This window comes from Varanus komodoensis, unplaced genomic scaffold, assembly GCF_004798865.1.
Source record: "Varanus komodoensis strain SLA01 unplaced genomic scaffold, ASM479886v1 scaffold6_4, whole genome shotgun sequence".
Classification (NCBI taxonomy): domain Eukaryota; kingdom Metazoa; phylum Chordata; class Lepidosauria; order Squamata; family Varanidae; genus Varanus; species Varanus komodoensis.
This window is the reverse complement of record NW_025336347.1, coordinates 19,287,758-19,302,345: the sequence shown is the minus strand read 5'-3', so window position 1 is coordinate 19,302,345 and position 14,588 is coordinate 19,287,758. Positions and strand designations below refer to the sequence as shown.

General features: G+C 46.6%; 1 protein-coding gene across 1 annotated transcript in view; it reads left to right on the top strand.

Annotated features, from left to right (window-relative positions):
- CPNE9 (copine family member 9) overlaps positions 1 to 14,588 on the top strand; it is a 59,181-nt gene that overhangs the window by 7,548 nt on the left and 37,045 nt on the right. Inside the window, exons 3-4 of the mRNA XM_044451713.1 lie at positions 6,356 to 6,396; positions 14,534 to 14,580. Of these exons, the coding sequence (XP_044307648.1) occupies positions 6,356 to 6,396; positions 14,534 to 14,580 (88 nt within the window). The remainder of the gene's footprint in view (positions 1 to 6,355; positions 6,397 to 14,533; positions 14,581 to 14,588) is intronic.

Genomic DNA, 14,588 nt, shown 5'->3' with positions numbered 1-14,588 from the left:
TTCAAGGATAGGCTGGACATGCACATGGTGGGCATGTCGTGAGCGGATCTGGCTGGAGCCGGGGGTCAGACTAGATGGCATGGGAGACCCCTTCTGACTTGCTCTGCTTCCATGTTTCTAGTTAAACTATGGAATTCTCTACCACAGGAAGTCGTGATGGCGAAAGCTTGGAAGACTTTAAAGAGGGTTGGGCAAATTCACAAAGGAGAAGCCTTCCGGTGACTGCTAGTCCTGATGGCCCCATGCTACCCACAGAGGCAGAATGGCTATGAACACTCGGTGCTGGGGAACATGGGTGGCAGGGTGCTGTTATACTCGTGTCCTGCCTGTGAGTTTCCTGCAGGCCGTTGGTTGGCCGCTGCGTGACCAGAATGCTAAACTAGACGTGGTCCGCACTCTGATCCAGCAGGGCGCTTCCTACGTGCTTATCATCAGCTAAGCCTACCGAGGGTCGCCGAACACAGATTATCCGATGCGTCGACTGTTATGGAACAAATCTCAGTGGTGGCTTGTAAATGTGCACTATGCTGGTGAACCACAGGAATCCTAGTAAAAGAGAAAAATAGATCGCAGGTCAGCTCACCCCTGCTGTAGTGAATGCAGTCAGGCGGCAGGACAGCCCTGTCAATAAACAGGCGCAGCAAGAAAAGGTGTCCGCTTGTTTGGAAGCTAGAAATTCTGGAATGGTGGCTTTCCATCGAAAATGAGTAACAACGGATTTACTTCCATGCTCAATAATGAACATGTCTAAAGGGTGCTCATTTTCTCTCCGTAGCTTTTACCTGGTCTAAGAAAACGTGCACCGAGATGAGCCTATTCCCTTACCTGCTGCCCTGCAAAGTTGCTGGACTGCAATTCCCATCCTCCCTGACTGGTGCACCCACTAGGCTAAGGGGAACGCTGGTCTGCACACAGCCCAGAATGAGAAGGGTTTTGAGTAACTTGGGCTTTTTGGTTGCATTTAGCAGGAGCAGAGAATGCTCCACTGGCAGCCCCATCTCTACAGAGGAGCTTCTGGTGCACACGCCTGCAGATTAATTTGATCTGAGCTGCAGTTAAGGAGCTGTGGCTCAGGCCCAGGAAGGGGGGTGCGCAGGGTGGCCACGGAGAGAGCTGGGAAGCCTGTCTGCCTGCAGTCAGATTGCAGGGGGCTGACTCCACGCTCCAGGAACTCTTCCCTGCTTTTACCTTGCCTTTTCCATCTTGGGCCCAGGAAGACATAACACAGAGGGCCAGTGTGGTGTGGTGGTTAAGAGCTGGGACTGGGACTCAGGCGATCTGGGCTCTAGTCCCCGCTCAGCCATGGAGCCAGCTGGGTGACTTTGGGGCAGTCGCAGACTCTCAGCCCAACCTACCTCACAGGGTTGTTGTGGGGATAAGATGGAGGAGGAGAATGATGTAAGCTGCCTTGAGCCCTTTGTAGGAAAAAGGCAGGATATAAATCGGAAAATAAATAAAATAGGCCACAGAAGCTGAGTAGCCAGCAAAGCGAAGACAGCAGGGTCTGGTGGAAACCTAGGTCATCCTTCCTCAACCTGGTCTCCTCCTGATGCTTTTGAAGACAACTCACAGCCTCCCCAGCCAAAGCATAACAACTTGGCTGGGGATGATAGAGGTTGTAGTCCACCCATCTGTGGAGTATCAGCTTTGGGGAAAGCTGCCTTAGAGACTGAAGCATTGATTGCATTGAATGTTTCCATAAGCCCATGAAAGTTTATCCTACAACAAATAAGATGGTCTTTAAGGTGCTGCCAGGCCAGACTCTTCAGACGTTTTTGCTGCAACAGTGTCTGAAGCTGGCTTAGAACTGGAAGCCCTGAGCTCGGTGCTGAGCTGCCACGGCCGCACGCCAGAGCATGTCCCCAGAGCAGGGGTGGGCAACCTGTGGCCCTCGGGCGGCGTGTTGCCATTGGCCTAATTTCAAAAGCCTTCTGTAAGTAGTTCAGATTCTGGCAAAAGTGATGTGCTCTCTGTTGACAGTTCCTTCGATAGGGCGGAAGAAGCCCTACAGACAGAGACAGAGATGCGGGTGGCTGAATGAAATAGAAAAAAGAGGTGCCTCCCCTTTCCCTCTGGCCCCACAGTCCTCCAACAGGTATCCCCGAGGGAATGAGGCCCTCAACGAAGTAACGTTCCCATCCCTGCCTTAGAGAGCAAAGCAGGGGTGCAGAACCGCTTCCTCTCGAAGGCCAAATTCCATTTCAAAGAATCTCCCGGGGGCTGCATTCCAGTGGTGGGAGGAGCCAAAGGCCAAGGGGGCCAGCCAAAAGTGCTGGCCTATTTTCACCTGCAGCTCTTATTGCCACAACTAAGCCTTAGGAGAGGCATCCCAATCTTTTAGGATGGGGCAGGGAGGAAGGTACCCGAATGCCAGGATGTCACCCAACTAACAGTGGTTGAAGGGCAGAGGATGGGTCTGTGGAAAGGAGGCCCAGGGAACTCAGAAGGACCATATTTGACGGACTTTTTGTGCCATGCATTGGAGTCACGGATCCAGCTTGCTGGATATGGAATTCCTGGCTGAAAGGTGCTGGGGATGCATCCGTGGAAGATAGCCGTGCTTAGCTGCATGCCCAGGGCCTTGTGTGGAGAGCCAAAGCCTCTGCCCACGAGAGTGCAAGAGCATGCAAATATAGTACGAGGGGGAAGGGGGTGCAGGAAGAGACATCACTATCAGCATGTACTTGCAGGTGGGGCTGGGTGTCGCTTGCACTGACAGCTCCTCATGATCTGTGCACAGAATGAATTATGCAACTTGAGTGCGTCTGCATATAGCTGGCAAGTCTACATAATTCATTCAGCTTCCAAGATTAAGGATTTCAAAGAACTGCCAGGTTTTAAGCAAGGACAGGAGTGGTCAGGAGGAAGGAAGGAAGGCGGATATAGGAATAGCTGGAATAAGTACAGGTTAGGCGATAAGTGGCTGGAGAGCAGCTCTTGTGAAAGGGACCTCTGGTGCTGGTTGACTGCAGGCTAAACATGAGTCAGCAGTGTGATGCGGTGGTCAAGAGGGCGAACGCCACCCTTGGTTGCATAGCCAGAAGTGTGGCTTCTAGAGCGAGAGAGGTATTACTGCCACTCTACACGACTCTGGTGCGCCCACAATTGGAGTATTGTGCTCAGTTCTGGGCCCCTCATTACAGAAAGGATATAGCCAGGTTGGAGTCAGTGCAGCCTAGGGCCACAAGGTTGGTGGCCGGTTTGCAAGGGATGCCATATGAGGCAAGACTGAGGGAACTGGGTCTCTTCAGCCTGGAGAAGAGGAGACTCAGAGGGGATCTGTTGGCGACATACAGGTATGTGAGGGGATGTCACATGGAGATGGGTAGAGACCTGTTCTCCCCTGCAGAGGAAGGCAGGACACGCTCCAATGGAGCAAAGCTCAGGGAACCCAGGTTCCATTTGGATGCCAGGAAGCACTTCCTGACAGTCAGGACCCCGAGGGTGTGGAATGGGCTTCCACGGGAGGTCGTTGAGGCCCCATCGGTGCGGGTGTTCAAGGATAGGCTGGACGTCCACATGGTGGGCATGTCGTGAGCAGAGCCGGCTGGTGCTGGAAGTCAGACTAGATGGCCCGGGAGGCCCCTTCTGACTCGCTCTGTTTTCTATGTTTCTATATGGCAGATGAGGAAGGTGCATAAGAGCTGTTGGCGTGAGAGAAAGATCAATGGAGGGCAGGCACTGAAGTGCTGCATCAGGGATCACTCTTGGCCCCGCTGTGCTTCCTCTGATTTGTTAAACGGGCTAAGAGTCCCAGGCTTCTCTTGAGAACCACAACTGCCAGCAACTTGGCTGTAAGTGAAAATTATACCAAGCTCTGTGCTGGAGTTCTGCTTCAGTGTAGTGAAGAGCAAGGTGTGTCTGTGGGAGGAGAGCATGACCAGGTCCCCTCATTCAGGAGGGGAAGAACAGCTGATCCAGGATGTTGATATCTCCTGTTTGAATTGGAGCTTCCTCACTGTTCTTCCAGTGAGAGGTGGAGGTCACCTTCCAATAAAGTAAGACCAGTTTCTGTGGTGCTGGAAGTGGGGAATAAATTAGGCAGTCCTACAAAGGAGGTGCAGTTGACTGGAGAGCAAAATGGGCCCTGAATGATGGGCCAGCCCTCTTGCCACCTGAGGCAAAAAACAAGATGGCCGCCCCTCCCGTTCCATGGACAGAAAGCCAATTGATCAGAGATGGGCCTGTCCTTGGCCCATCCTCCAACGCACCTGAAGGCAGCAGGCTAACTTAGAGGACACAGTGCAGATGGCATGGAGCACGGGGCCCTCCTCCAGCGCTCCTCCTCGCAGTGCCCCCCACCAGAGGGAACGGCATCACTCTGCCTTACATTGGGACTGGCCCCACTCACAGGGATTCTCAATGAACAGAGATTGTTGGAGGTATGGAGCAGCTTCACCAAGGCTCTGAATACTCCTGGCACTTAAAAGTCCAAATTGTACCACATAAAGGGCAAATCCTGCACCTTGAATCACTTTGATAAATAGCCATGTGTGTGTACATTTGGTTTCACTGCAAAGAAACATACGCCCTGCAACTATATCATTTGACCACTATGACACCCAAAATCCCCATCAATTTTAAGAATTCAATTAGGCTGCACATGTTTACACTCATCTTCCTTAAGGACTGGAAATATAAGGAAGTGTTGATTTCATGTCTCTCTGTGTGTGTAGAATAAAAAGAAATGGAATAAATAACAAGCTAGCAATTTGCCAGACTAAAAAAACGCCTTGGGTGCGTAATATCTATACATACCATGCCTGATACATATAGGGAAATTGTAGCTTGTTGAAATAGGACAGAGACCGAATAAAGATTCGGACTGGCCTTCTGTGCACGCTTACCCAGAAGCGGATCCCAGTGAAGTTGGTGGGAAGCACTTCTGAGTAAAGGGCTACGGAGTGCATTGTAAGAGACTGTCCAGTTGCGGAGACGGAAGGGATGAAGCAGGAAATGTACGGGGCAGCAAAGGAGCTCCATTTGTTGAGAGTGCAGCATGAGGACATGGAAGAGTTGCCAGCTCAGACACTGATTGAACATGACAAGAAGCCCATTTATGGGATAACATGTTTACCAGGAACACCCTGGGTAATGTCTGAGCCGCAGTTATACCCATGCGAATGAAGCCATCCTTAGCAGAGGAGGTTGGGGAAGGGGTACCATGGCAGCACAACAGAGGGGAGAGTAAGAAAACGAAGAGGCACTTAGCAGAGCCAGCAGGAGGAAGAGACAGCAGACAGGCCGCCAGAGGGGTTGTGCAGAAGGGCACTCCACAAGGAAACACGGGGTAGCATGGGCAGCATGAGCAAAGGACAGGTGCGTACCCCGGCTGGGCCCTGCATCGCAGACCGGAAGGGCCAGGAAAGACTCTGCAGTCACTGCTGAATGAGGAACTCCTACCCGGGGGCCGGTGTCAGCCATGTCACCCACTTGGAATTTTAAGACTTTTGAGAAATCACATTCTGTTCATGCTTTGACCAGAAATGATCTAATTTGCATCTCCCAATCCCAAACAAGAACTCGAATGCAATCAGTAGGCAAGGCTGGTACCTTTCTGAGCTTGTGATATGGATCACAGACCAAAAGGAATGCACATGGAAAATGCCTGCAAGTGTTCTAATTCAAGGTGCTGGGGCTGTACACATTCGATGCATACATTTGGGGAGATGCACGTAAATTTGCACAAACATTTTTATGGAGACAGCAAATAAAAAAATAAATAAATCTCACAATCTGATGTGATCTAAGTCAAAAGACACTTCAAAGTGGAATTTGAAGAACTTTAAGCTTGTTCATCTGGAAGTACAGCCATGACAACAGTAACCATGGTTTGGATTGGAATAAAGATGGCAGAACCACCACAGCAATAGTGAACAGGGTGGTGACTCTGGTCAGGATGCTGGATGCAGAGACACAAGTTCTTCTAGAGGGGGCAGTAAAGAACCTGTTTTCCAGCTTCCCTTCCTTGTTTTGCTGTCCTTCCTACCTCTGATCAGACAGCCTTCCTCAAGGACTCGAGTATTAGAGTTGAGTGTTGGCAGATGGATGGACCTTTTCTCCTTATCCCCAGCACAAGGCTGCCGCTGGCTATGATTTTGATTGCCTCCATTAATGTTCTTAATTTGGATTTGTTAATTGACCTAACAAAACAAGGTCTCCTTTAATAGTTGGAGAACAGAAGCAACTAAGATGAGCGAGGGTGACTTTGCTGTAACAAAATGGAATGGAAGCAAATCAATCCAAGGCTTGTCACTTTGTGCACGCACACCCCTCCCCTGCCTTTTCTCTTGTTTTCAGACTGACTCTCCCTCTCCCTCCCTCTCCCCCCTCCCCTTTCTTCACTAATCAACAGGAACCTATTGGACATGGACACTTTCTCCAAGTCTGATCCTGGTAAGTACGGCAAGCTGGTAAATTTGGCGGCTGCAGGGGCAGGACACCATCTTTGGCAGAAGATGATGGGAATAGTTCGGAAGCTAAGAATGTTCATGTATCTTGGCATCTTTTGGCTCCTGTAATGCCATTGTTTTGCCACCTAAACACTTTTAAATGGCATGAAGGTTTTCTAACCCAACTCATGCTGCCCCCATAAGACACTAACTCTAAGGAGTGTTTGTATCAAAGCTTCCACAGTCAAAGGATGATCAGTTCACATCAGTTCCAGCAACAGTGGGATTTGGGCTACACTCCTAAATATATTTACCAGAGAGTAGGCCCTGTTGAATTAATGGGACTTGCTTCTGAGTAAACATGTACTGACTTGTGCTGTTAAAACACCTAGCTGAGTCTTGCATGTATACCTGGCACACCACTGGGTTATTGTCCTGGGATCTGACAGACCATCCTAATTGTAGTAGACCCTTTTCCTCCCCTGCCCCCCAGCGTTTAGCTAATCACTTGAGTGCAACCTGAGGTAAGAGTGTTGCAGGCTACCTGGGTTCAAGGCATTCAACTTTCAATCACCCACCAAAACAAAAAAGAAAGCATGGTACCCTTAGTCTTTTAATGAAGATTTCATGCAAAGTTGTAAAGCTTCAGAGGAATGACTATGGGATGTTACAACTGTGGCTAAACTGACCTATGTCCAAGAAGATTTTTTTTCTAAAGATATTTTGCCAAATACATAAGGAGTCATAACCTATATTCAGTAGCTAGAATGTCAGTTCTCTAAACTCATTGAAGCATGCCTGGACAATGCATTGCTGAAACAACCTGGTCATATTTTATTGAATTGTCAGCTGCTATGCATTAATATAAATCAATAATGCTGATATAAAATTCCCACTAGAAACTTGTAGCTAAATAGTTGGTGGGCTAACTTAGATTCAACATGCAAATCAGTTCACCCCGTTTCTTTTACTGGCTGGGCTTCATGCCCCTCCAAGCTCTTTTTCTTTTCCAAGTTCCATCTCCCTATCTCCCTCCAACTTCACTTCTTTTCTCTTGAATTCCTGTCTGCTTTCCCAAAACAAGCACCCACTTCCTTCACAGCACCTGTATTGATTGGAAACATCCCATGACTGAAACTTTAATGTCAGAAGCATGATGTTTGTGAATATTCTATTGCTGGCTCCAGATTTCCGAGGCCACTTGGGCAAGACACTCTCAATGCATCCCTTATCTCAGTGAGTTTACTTTTTCACTGTCATTGTCAGCAACTGCTATTGCTTATCCTCTCTAGTTAGAGAGTCAGCGATTAGTTCAAAGTTACCCAGTGAATGGGGACTAGGACCCTGGCCTCCTGAGTCTGAGTCCAGCTCTCCAGCCACCACACCACACTGGCTCTCCTCTGCATCACCATTGCTATCGCTTGCTTGCTAGTCAGACAGGGAGTCCACAACCAAGTAGGCAGTAGCATCTCCTGCCACTGGTGTCCAGACTGGAGCAAGAGGCAATTGGACCAACAGGAGGTGCAGCAACTCCAGGGGCCTCTTTTCACTGGGCTCTTGGCAGGTGCCTGACCATTCCGACTCCTGATGCCAGCCCTGGCACACGGAGCAATAGCTGTTCTCAGGCAGGGCCCTTCCAATCTCTGGAAGGGAAACATCCCAGATCGGTTGGTCATGTTCCAGGCTGTACTGGGTGCATGAAGCAAAGCCAGGGAACCTATGTAAAAATGCGTCCTCATTTATGGCCAGGCCCCTGGGAACAGATTGCCGAGCAACACCCACCAATTCCCAGCCGCTTTGGTTTGTGCAAGATGCATTCTATTTTTTAAATTCAGAGAGGCCTGTGTTATTAATACTAGTGATTGGTTTCTGTGCTTGTTGGACATCAGATTGGTTTTGAGTAGCTCCAATGGATTTGCAACTCTGTTATTGCGTTTATGTTATGCAGTATCTTTGAGCTGGGATAGAATGGGCAAAACAGCACAATCTTATACATGTTTATCAAGTGCCATTCAGTTGGGCTTGCTTCCAGGTAAGCAGGTTTAGAATTGCAGCCTAAATCTTAAACAAGTATGTTACCCTACAGTATCATCCCGAGGATGAGTCTGCAGCTTGAATTGGCACTTACTTGGAATCAAGGGAACTTACTTCCACATAAGTATTTTAATTCATCTATTTGTTACATTAATAGCTTTCTTCCAGGGAGCCCAAAGTTATGTACACAATCCTTCTTCCCTCCATTTTATCCTCGTAACAAACCTGGGAGGTGAGTTAGGCTGGGGCTAGTCACACAATGAACATTATGGTTGAGTGGGAATTAGAACTTGGGTCTCTCCAGTCCTAATCCAGTGCTCTAACCACTACCCTATACTGCATCACATAATTAAGATGAGGCATGAGGCATGTCAGGTAAGAACAGTAACTGTTGCATAGTATCGCAAAAACTGTTTTAAGATCTTTGCAAAGCGGCATTTGACAGCAAGGAAAGTTGAGGAAATGTATTTAACACATCTTCTGATTTTTACATATCCTATCACATTTTTCAGTAGTTATGTGAAGATGGGTACAATACTTATATGGGAGGAATACCCAAGGATACAGATTTTCAGATCCCAGATACTGGACTATCCCAGGATTTGTGATCTTGGAGTTTATGATAGGGTAGTTAGTCTATTTCTGCATGCAGGTTTTGGAGTAGAGAGATGAATAAATTGCTGTCTACTCAAGGTAAGAATCCTAAAAGTCCAACATTGGGTGGGATAGAGGGATTTAAGATTTCATAAATTGTCAGTCAGTTTTGTTTTTTTTTTAAAGTTCAGAGAGAGTAAAACTTAGTGCTTTGGGAAAATGGATCTGAGAGATAAGATTTTAAACATACAAGAAGAAATATTAACCTTGCTGAGTTTAACTCTGTTTATCTGCTGAAATACTGAATCTAGTTAAGATCACAAATTTATCAATATGAGCAAGAAAGTCTTGATTGAAATATGACAGTGAAGTATGAAGTCTGCATTGTGACTAATACCTGTAAATACCCTATTAAGTAATCAGGAATTTTTTTGCGGGGGCAGGTTGGATGTACTTTTGATACAGTCTAATTTAAATACATATATATAATGTGCATAAAAGTGTGATTAAAAGCTGTTGTCAAGCCACTGAGCTCCTGATTCATGATCCTGCAGAGCTCATGGACCAAAGCACAAAGGCAGCTCATAAACAGTTTAACTTTGCTTATCGTAATTGCCAGTCAGAGGGTTTAGACATGCAAACTAAAGCTGCCAACTGATTAAAGATATTGTCATTGATTAATTATCAGTAATGTATAAACAGAAATCACAGCAAGCTCTGCTCCAGGGGTGTAAGTCTGGCTTCCTCCAAATTTCACATTTTAAAGAGGAGCTGTATGAGTGACTCGAAGGTTCCAAGATCCATCTGTCTTGTCCTTCTCACCATGTTTCAAATGAGCTGCCTTCTGTTTATTTATTTTTTCCTAAGTGCCATGTTCACCTCTTCTTCATGGATCACTGCCTTGTCATGGTGAAGGGGCTTGCGTAGCTCAATGAAGCTATGAGCTATGCCATGCAGGGTCACCCAAGACGGACAGGTCATAGCAGAGATATCTGAAAAACGTGATCCACAGGAGAAGGAAATGGCAACCCACTCCAGTATCTTTGCCATGAAAACCCCATGGACAGTACCAAAAGGCAAAGAGATAGGGCGCCGGAAGATGAGCCCCTCAGGTCGGAAGGTGTCCAATATGCTACTGGGGAAGAGCGGAGGGCTAGTACTAGTAGTGCCAGAAAGAATGAAGCGACTGGGCCAAAGCTGAAAGGACACTCAGTTGCAGATGTATCTGGTGGTGAAAGGAGAGTCCAATGCTGCAAAGATCTATACTCCATAGGAACCTGGAATGTAAGATCCATGAATCAAGGCAAGCTGGATGTGGTCAAACAAGAGAGGACAAGACTGAACATTGACATCTTAGGAATCAGTGAACTAAAATGGACAGGAATGGGTGAGTTTAATTCAGATGACCATCAGGTATACTACTGCGGGCAAGAATCCCTCAGAAGAAATGGAGTAGCCTTCATAGTCAATAAAAGAGAAGGAAGAGCAGTTCTGTGATACAGTCTCCAAAATGACAGAATGATCTCAGTTCAAATCCAAGGCAAACCATTCAACATCACAGTAGTCCAAGTCTAAGCCCCAACCACCGGTGCTGAAGAGGCTGAAGTTGACCAGTTCTATGAAGGCCTACAACACCTTCTAGAATTAACACCAAGAAATGATGTCTTTATCATCATGGGGGATTGAAATGCTAAAGTAGGAAGCCAAAAGATAACTGGAATAACAGGCAAGTTTGGCCTTGGAGTACAAAATGAAGTAGGGCACAGGCTGGTAGAATTTTGTCAAGAGAATACGATGGTCATAGCAAACACTCTTTTCCAACAACCCAAGAGATGACTCTACACATGGACATCACCAGACGGTCAACACAGAAATCAGATTGACTATGTGGTCTGCAGCCAAAGATGGAGAAGCTCTATACAGTCAGTAAAAACTAGACCCGAAGCTGACTGTGGTTCAGATCATGAGCTTCTGGTTGCAAAATTTAGGCTTAAATTGAAGAAAGTAGGGAAAAGCACTAGGCCACTCAGGTATGGCCTAAATCATATCCCTGATGAATATACAGTAGAGGTGACAAATAGATTTAAGGAATTAGATCTGATAGACAGAGTGCCTGAAGATCGATAGACAGAGGTTTGCAACATTGTACAAGAGGTAACAACTAAAACCATCCCAAAGAAAAAGAAATACAAGAAAGCAAAATGGCTGTCTGAGGAAGCTTTACAAATAGCTAAGGAAAGAGGGGAAGAGAAAGGCAAGGGAGAAAGAGAAAGATACAAACAATTGAATGCAGAATTCCAGAGAATAGCTAGAAGAAATAAGAATGCCTTCTTAAATGAGCAGTGCAAAGAAATAGAAGAAAACAATAGAACAGGGAGGACCAAAGATCTCTTCAAGAAAATTGGAGATATGAAGGGAACGTTTCATGCAAAGATGGGCATGATAAAGGACCAAAATGGCAGGGATCTAACAGAGGCAGAAGAGATTAAAAAGAGGTGGCAAGATCACACAGAAGAACTATACAAGAAAGAGCTTAACGTCCCTGATAACTACGATGGGGTGGTCACTGACCTTGAGCCAGACATCCTGGAATGTGAAGTCAAATGGGCCTTAGGAAGACTGAGCAACAACAAAGCTAGTGGAGGTGACAGTATTCCAGCTGAGCTATTCAAAATCTTAAAAGACGATGCAGTAAAAGTGCTACACTCAATATGCCAGCAAACTTGGAAAACTCAACAGTGGTCACAGGATTGGAAAAGGTCAGTTTACATTCCGATCCCAAAGAAGGGCAATGCCAAGGAATGTTCAAACTACCACACCATTGCACTCATTTCACATGCTAGCAAAGTTATGCTCAAAATCCTACAAGCTAGGCTTCAGCAGTATGTGGACCGAGAACTACCGGAAGTACAGGCAGGGTTTCGAAGAGGCAGAGGAACTAGAGATCAGATTGCCAACATACGCTGGATCATGGAGAAAGCTAGAGAGTTCCAGAAAAACATCTACTTCTGCTTCATTGACTATGCTAAAGCCTTTGATTGTGTGGATCACAACCAATTGTGGCAAGTTCTTAAAGAGATGGGAGTACCAGACCATCTTATTTGTCTCTTGAGAAACCTATATCTGGGTCAAGAAGCAACAGTGAGAACTGGACACAGAACCACTGATTGGTTCAAAATTGAGAAAGGAGTTCAGCAAGGCTGTATACTGTCGTCCTGTCTATTTAACTTATATGCAGAGCACATCATGAGAAAGGTGGGGCTAGATGAATCACCAGTTGGAATTAAGATTGCTGGGAGAAATATCAACAACCTCAGGTATGCAGGTGATACCACTCTAATGGCAGAAAGTGAAGAGGAACTAAAGAGCCTCTTGATGCGGTTGAAGGAGGAGGGCGCAAAAGTTGGCTTGAAACTCAACATTAAGAGAAGTAAGATCATGGCATCCGGTCCTCTCAAATCCTGGCAAATTGATGGGGAAGAAATGGAGGTAGTGACAGATTTTATTTTCCTGGGCTCCAAGATCACCACAGGCGGGGACTGCAGCCAAGAAATTACAGGATGCTTGCTCATGGGGAGGAAAGCTATGGCAAAGCTATGGCAACCCTGTGAGGAGAGCCAGTGTGGTGTAGTGGTTAAGAGCGTGGGACTGGAACTCAGGCGATTTGGGTTCTAGTCCCCGCTCAGCCATGGAGCCAGCTGGGTGACTTTGGGCCAGTCGCAGACTCTTAGCCCAACCTACCTCAGAGGGTTGTTGTTGTGGGAATAAGATGAAGGAGGATAATGATGTAAGCTGCCTTGAGCCCTTTGTAGGAAAACGGCAGAATATAAATCGGAAAAAAAAATCTAGACAGCATACTAAAAAGCAGAGACATCACCCTGCCAACAAAAGTGCATATAGTCAAGGCTATGGTTTTCCCAGTTGCAATGTATGGCTGTGAAAGCTGGACCATAAGGAAGGCTGAGCGCCAAAGGATTGAGGCCTTTGAATTGTGGTGCTGAAGGAGACTCCTGCGAGTCCCTTGGACCGCAAGGCGATCAAACCGGTCAGTCCTAGAGGAGATCAACCCTGACTGCTCTTTAGAAGGCCAGATCCTGAAGATGAAACTCAAATACTTTGGCCACCTAATGAGAAGGAAGGACTCCCTGGAGAAGAGCCTAATGCTGGGAACAATAGATGGCAAAAGAAGAAGGGGGTGGCAGAGGATGAGGTGGCTGGATGGAGTCACTGAAGCAGTCGGCGTGAGCTTAAATGGACTCCAGGGGATGGTGGAGGACAGGAAGGCCTGGAGGAATGTTGTCCATGGGGGCATGATGGGTCGGACACAACTTCACAACTAACAACAACAACAACAACATGTTCACATTTACCTGTTGAAGATTCATCCTTATCAAACAAAACTGAAATGCATTTAAAACAATTTCCAAACACCTCCAGAGGAGAAGGGTGTTTGTGATATCACAGGAGTTAACCAATTTGTGCCATATTCCCTGGGAATCCAAGTTGCTGCCCTCAGATCAGACTATTGCTCTGTCAAGCTCCATATTGTCTATTCCAGTGGTGTTGAACCATAGGCCTCTGGGCAAAATCCAGCCCTCAAGGGTCCCCCAGAGGGCCACACCGCCTTCCCCAGCCCCACCTTCTTTCTCCAACCACCAATCATTTCCTTGAGCATCTCACTATTCTAAAAGGTTGAAATGCCTTAGATGTCATAAAGCTCAGTTACTGACAATCAGAACTTTAGAATACATTGGTATTTTTGGCCTTTTGCCCCCATTTCCTTTTGCATTTTTCCTCACTAACCAGGGAAATGTGGTTCCTGGGAACCTTTCAGAAATTGAATTTAGTCCTTGGGCTGCAAGAGGTCTAACGCCCTGAGCCCACACTGATTAGTATTGGGGGCTTTTCCTGCTAGAAAAGCATGCGCTTGTAGACTTACAGAATAGTAGAGTTGGAAGAGGCCAGGAAGCTCTTTGGGTCCAACAGGGCTCCAAGTTAAAGCTTCTCTCCCAGAGAGCTCTGTCACTGAACTATAAAATTTCCATGAGCTTCTTCCGCAAGCCAGTAAATCAAGCCTTTTGAAGGTTTGCCCCTGGAAAGGCAATAGTCTGTTTGAACTGAACACAGCAGCAAAGTTTGATGTCTCCAAAGTCAGTGGGGCAGTATAGCCTCTCTGAGGTTTAGTCTGAACTTTTAAGGAGATTTCCACGGTGATTAATCATGCTTTACAGACTATAGGGTCAGCACCATGGACAGATCCTTTAAAATTCAACCTAAGCCCACTGACATTGGAGCCACTGCTTTGGTCTTTTCCTTGGAAATGTTTGAGAGAGTGCTGTTATGCCCAGCTGTGTATGTAAGCCCCAAGGTGCATTGTGAGTGGCATGGAAAATACCACTGTTCTGTGTATTCACATCTTTTAAAAAATTCTAATTACATGGGAGATGTGTGTGGGTGGGATTAAAGCTTATGCCTCTTCTCCTGAATGCATTTTTTGACATCTGTCCTTGCAGTTGTGATTCTCTATCTCCAAGGAACTGCAGACAAGGAATGGCGAGAGGTGAGGAG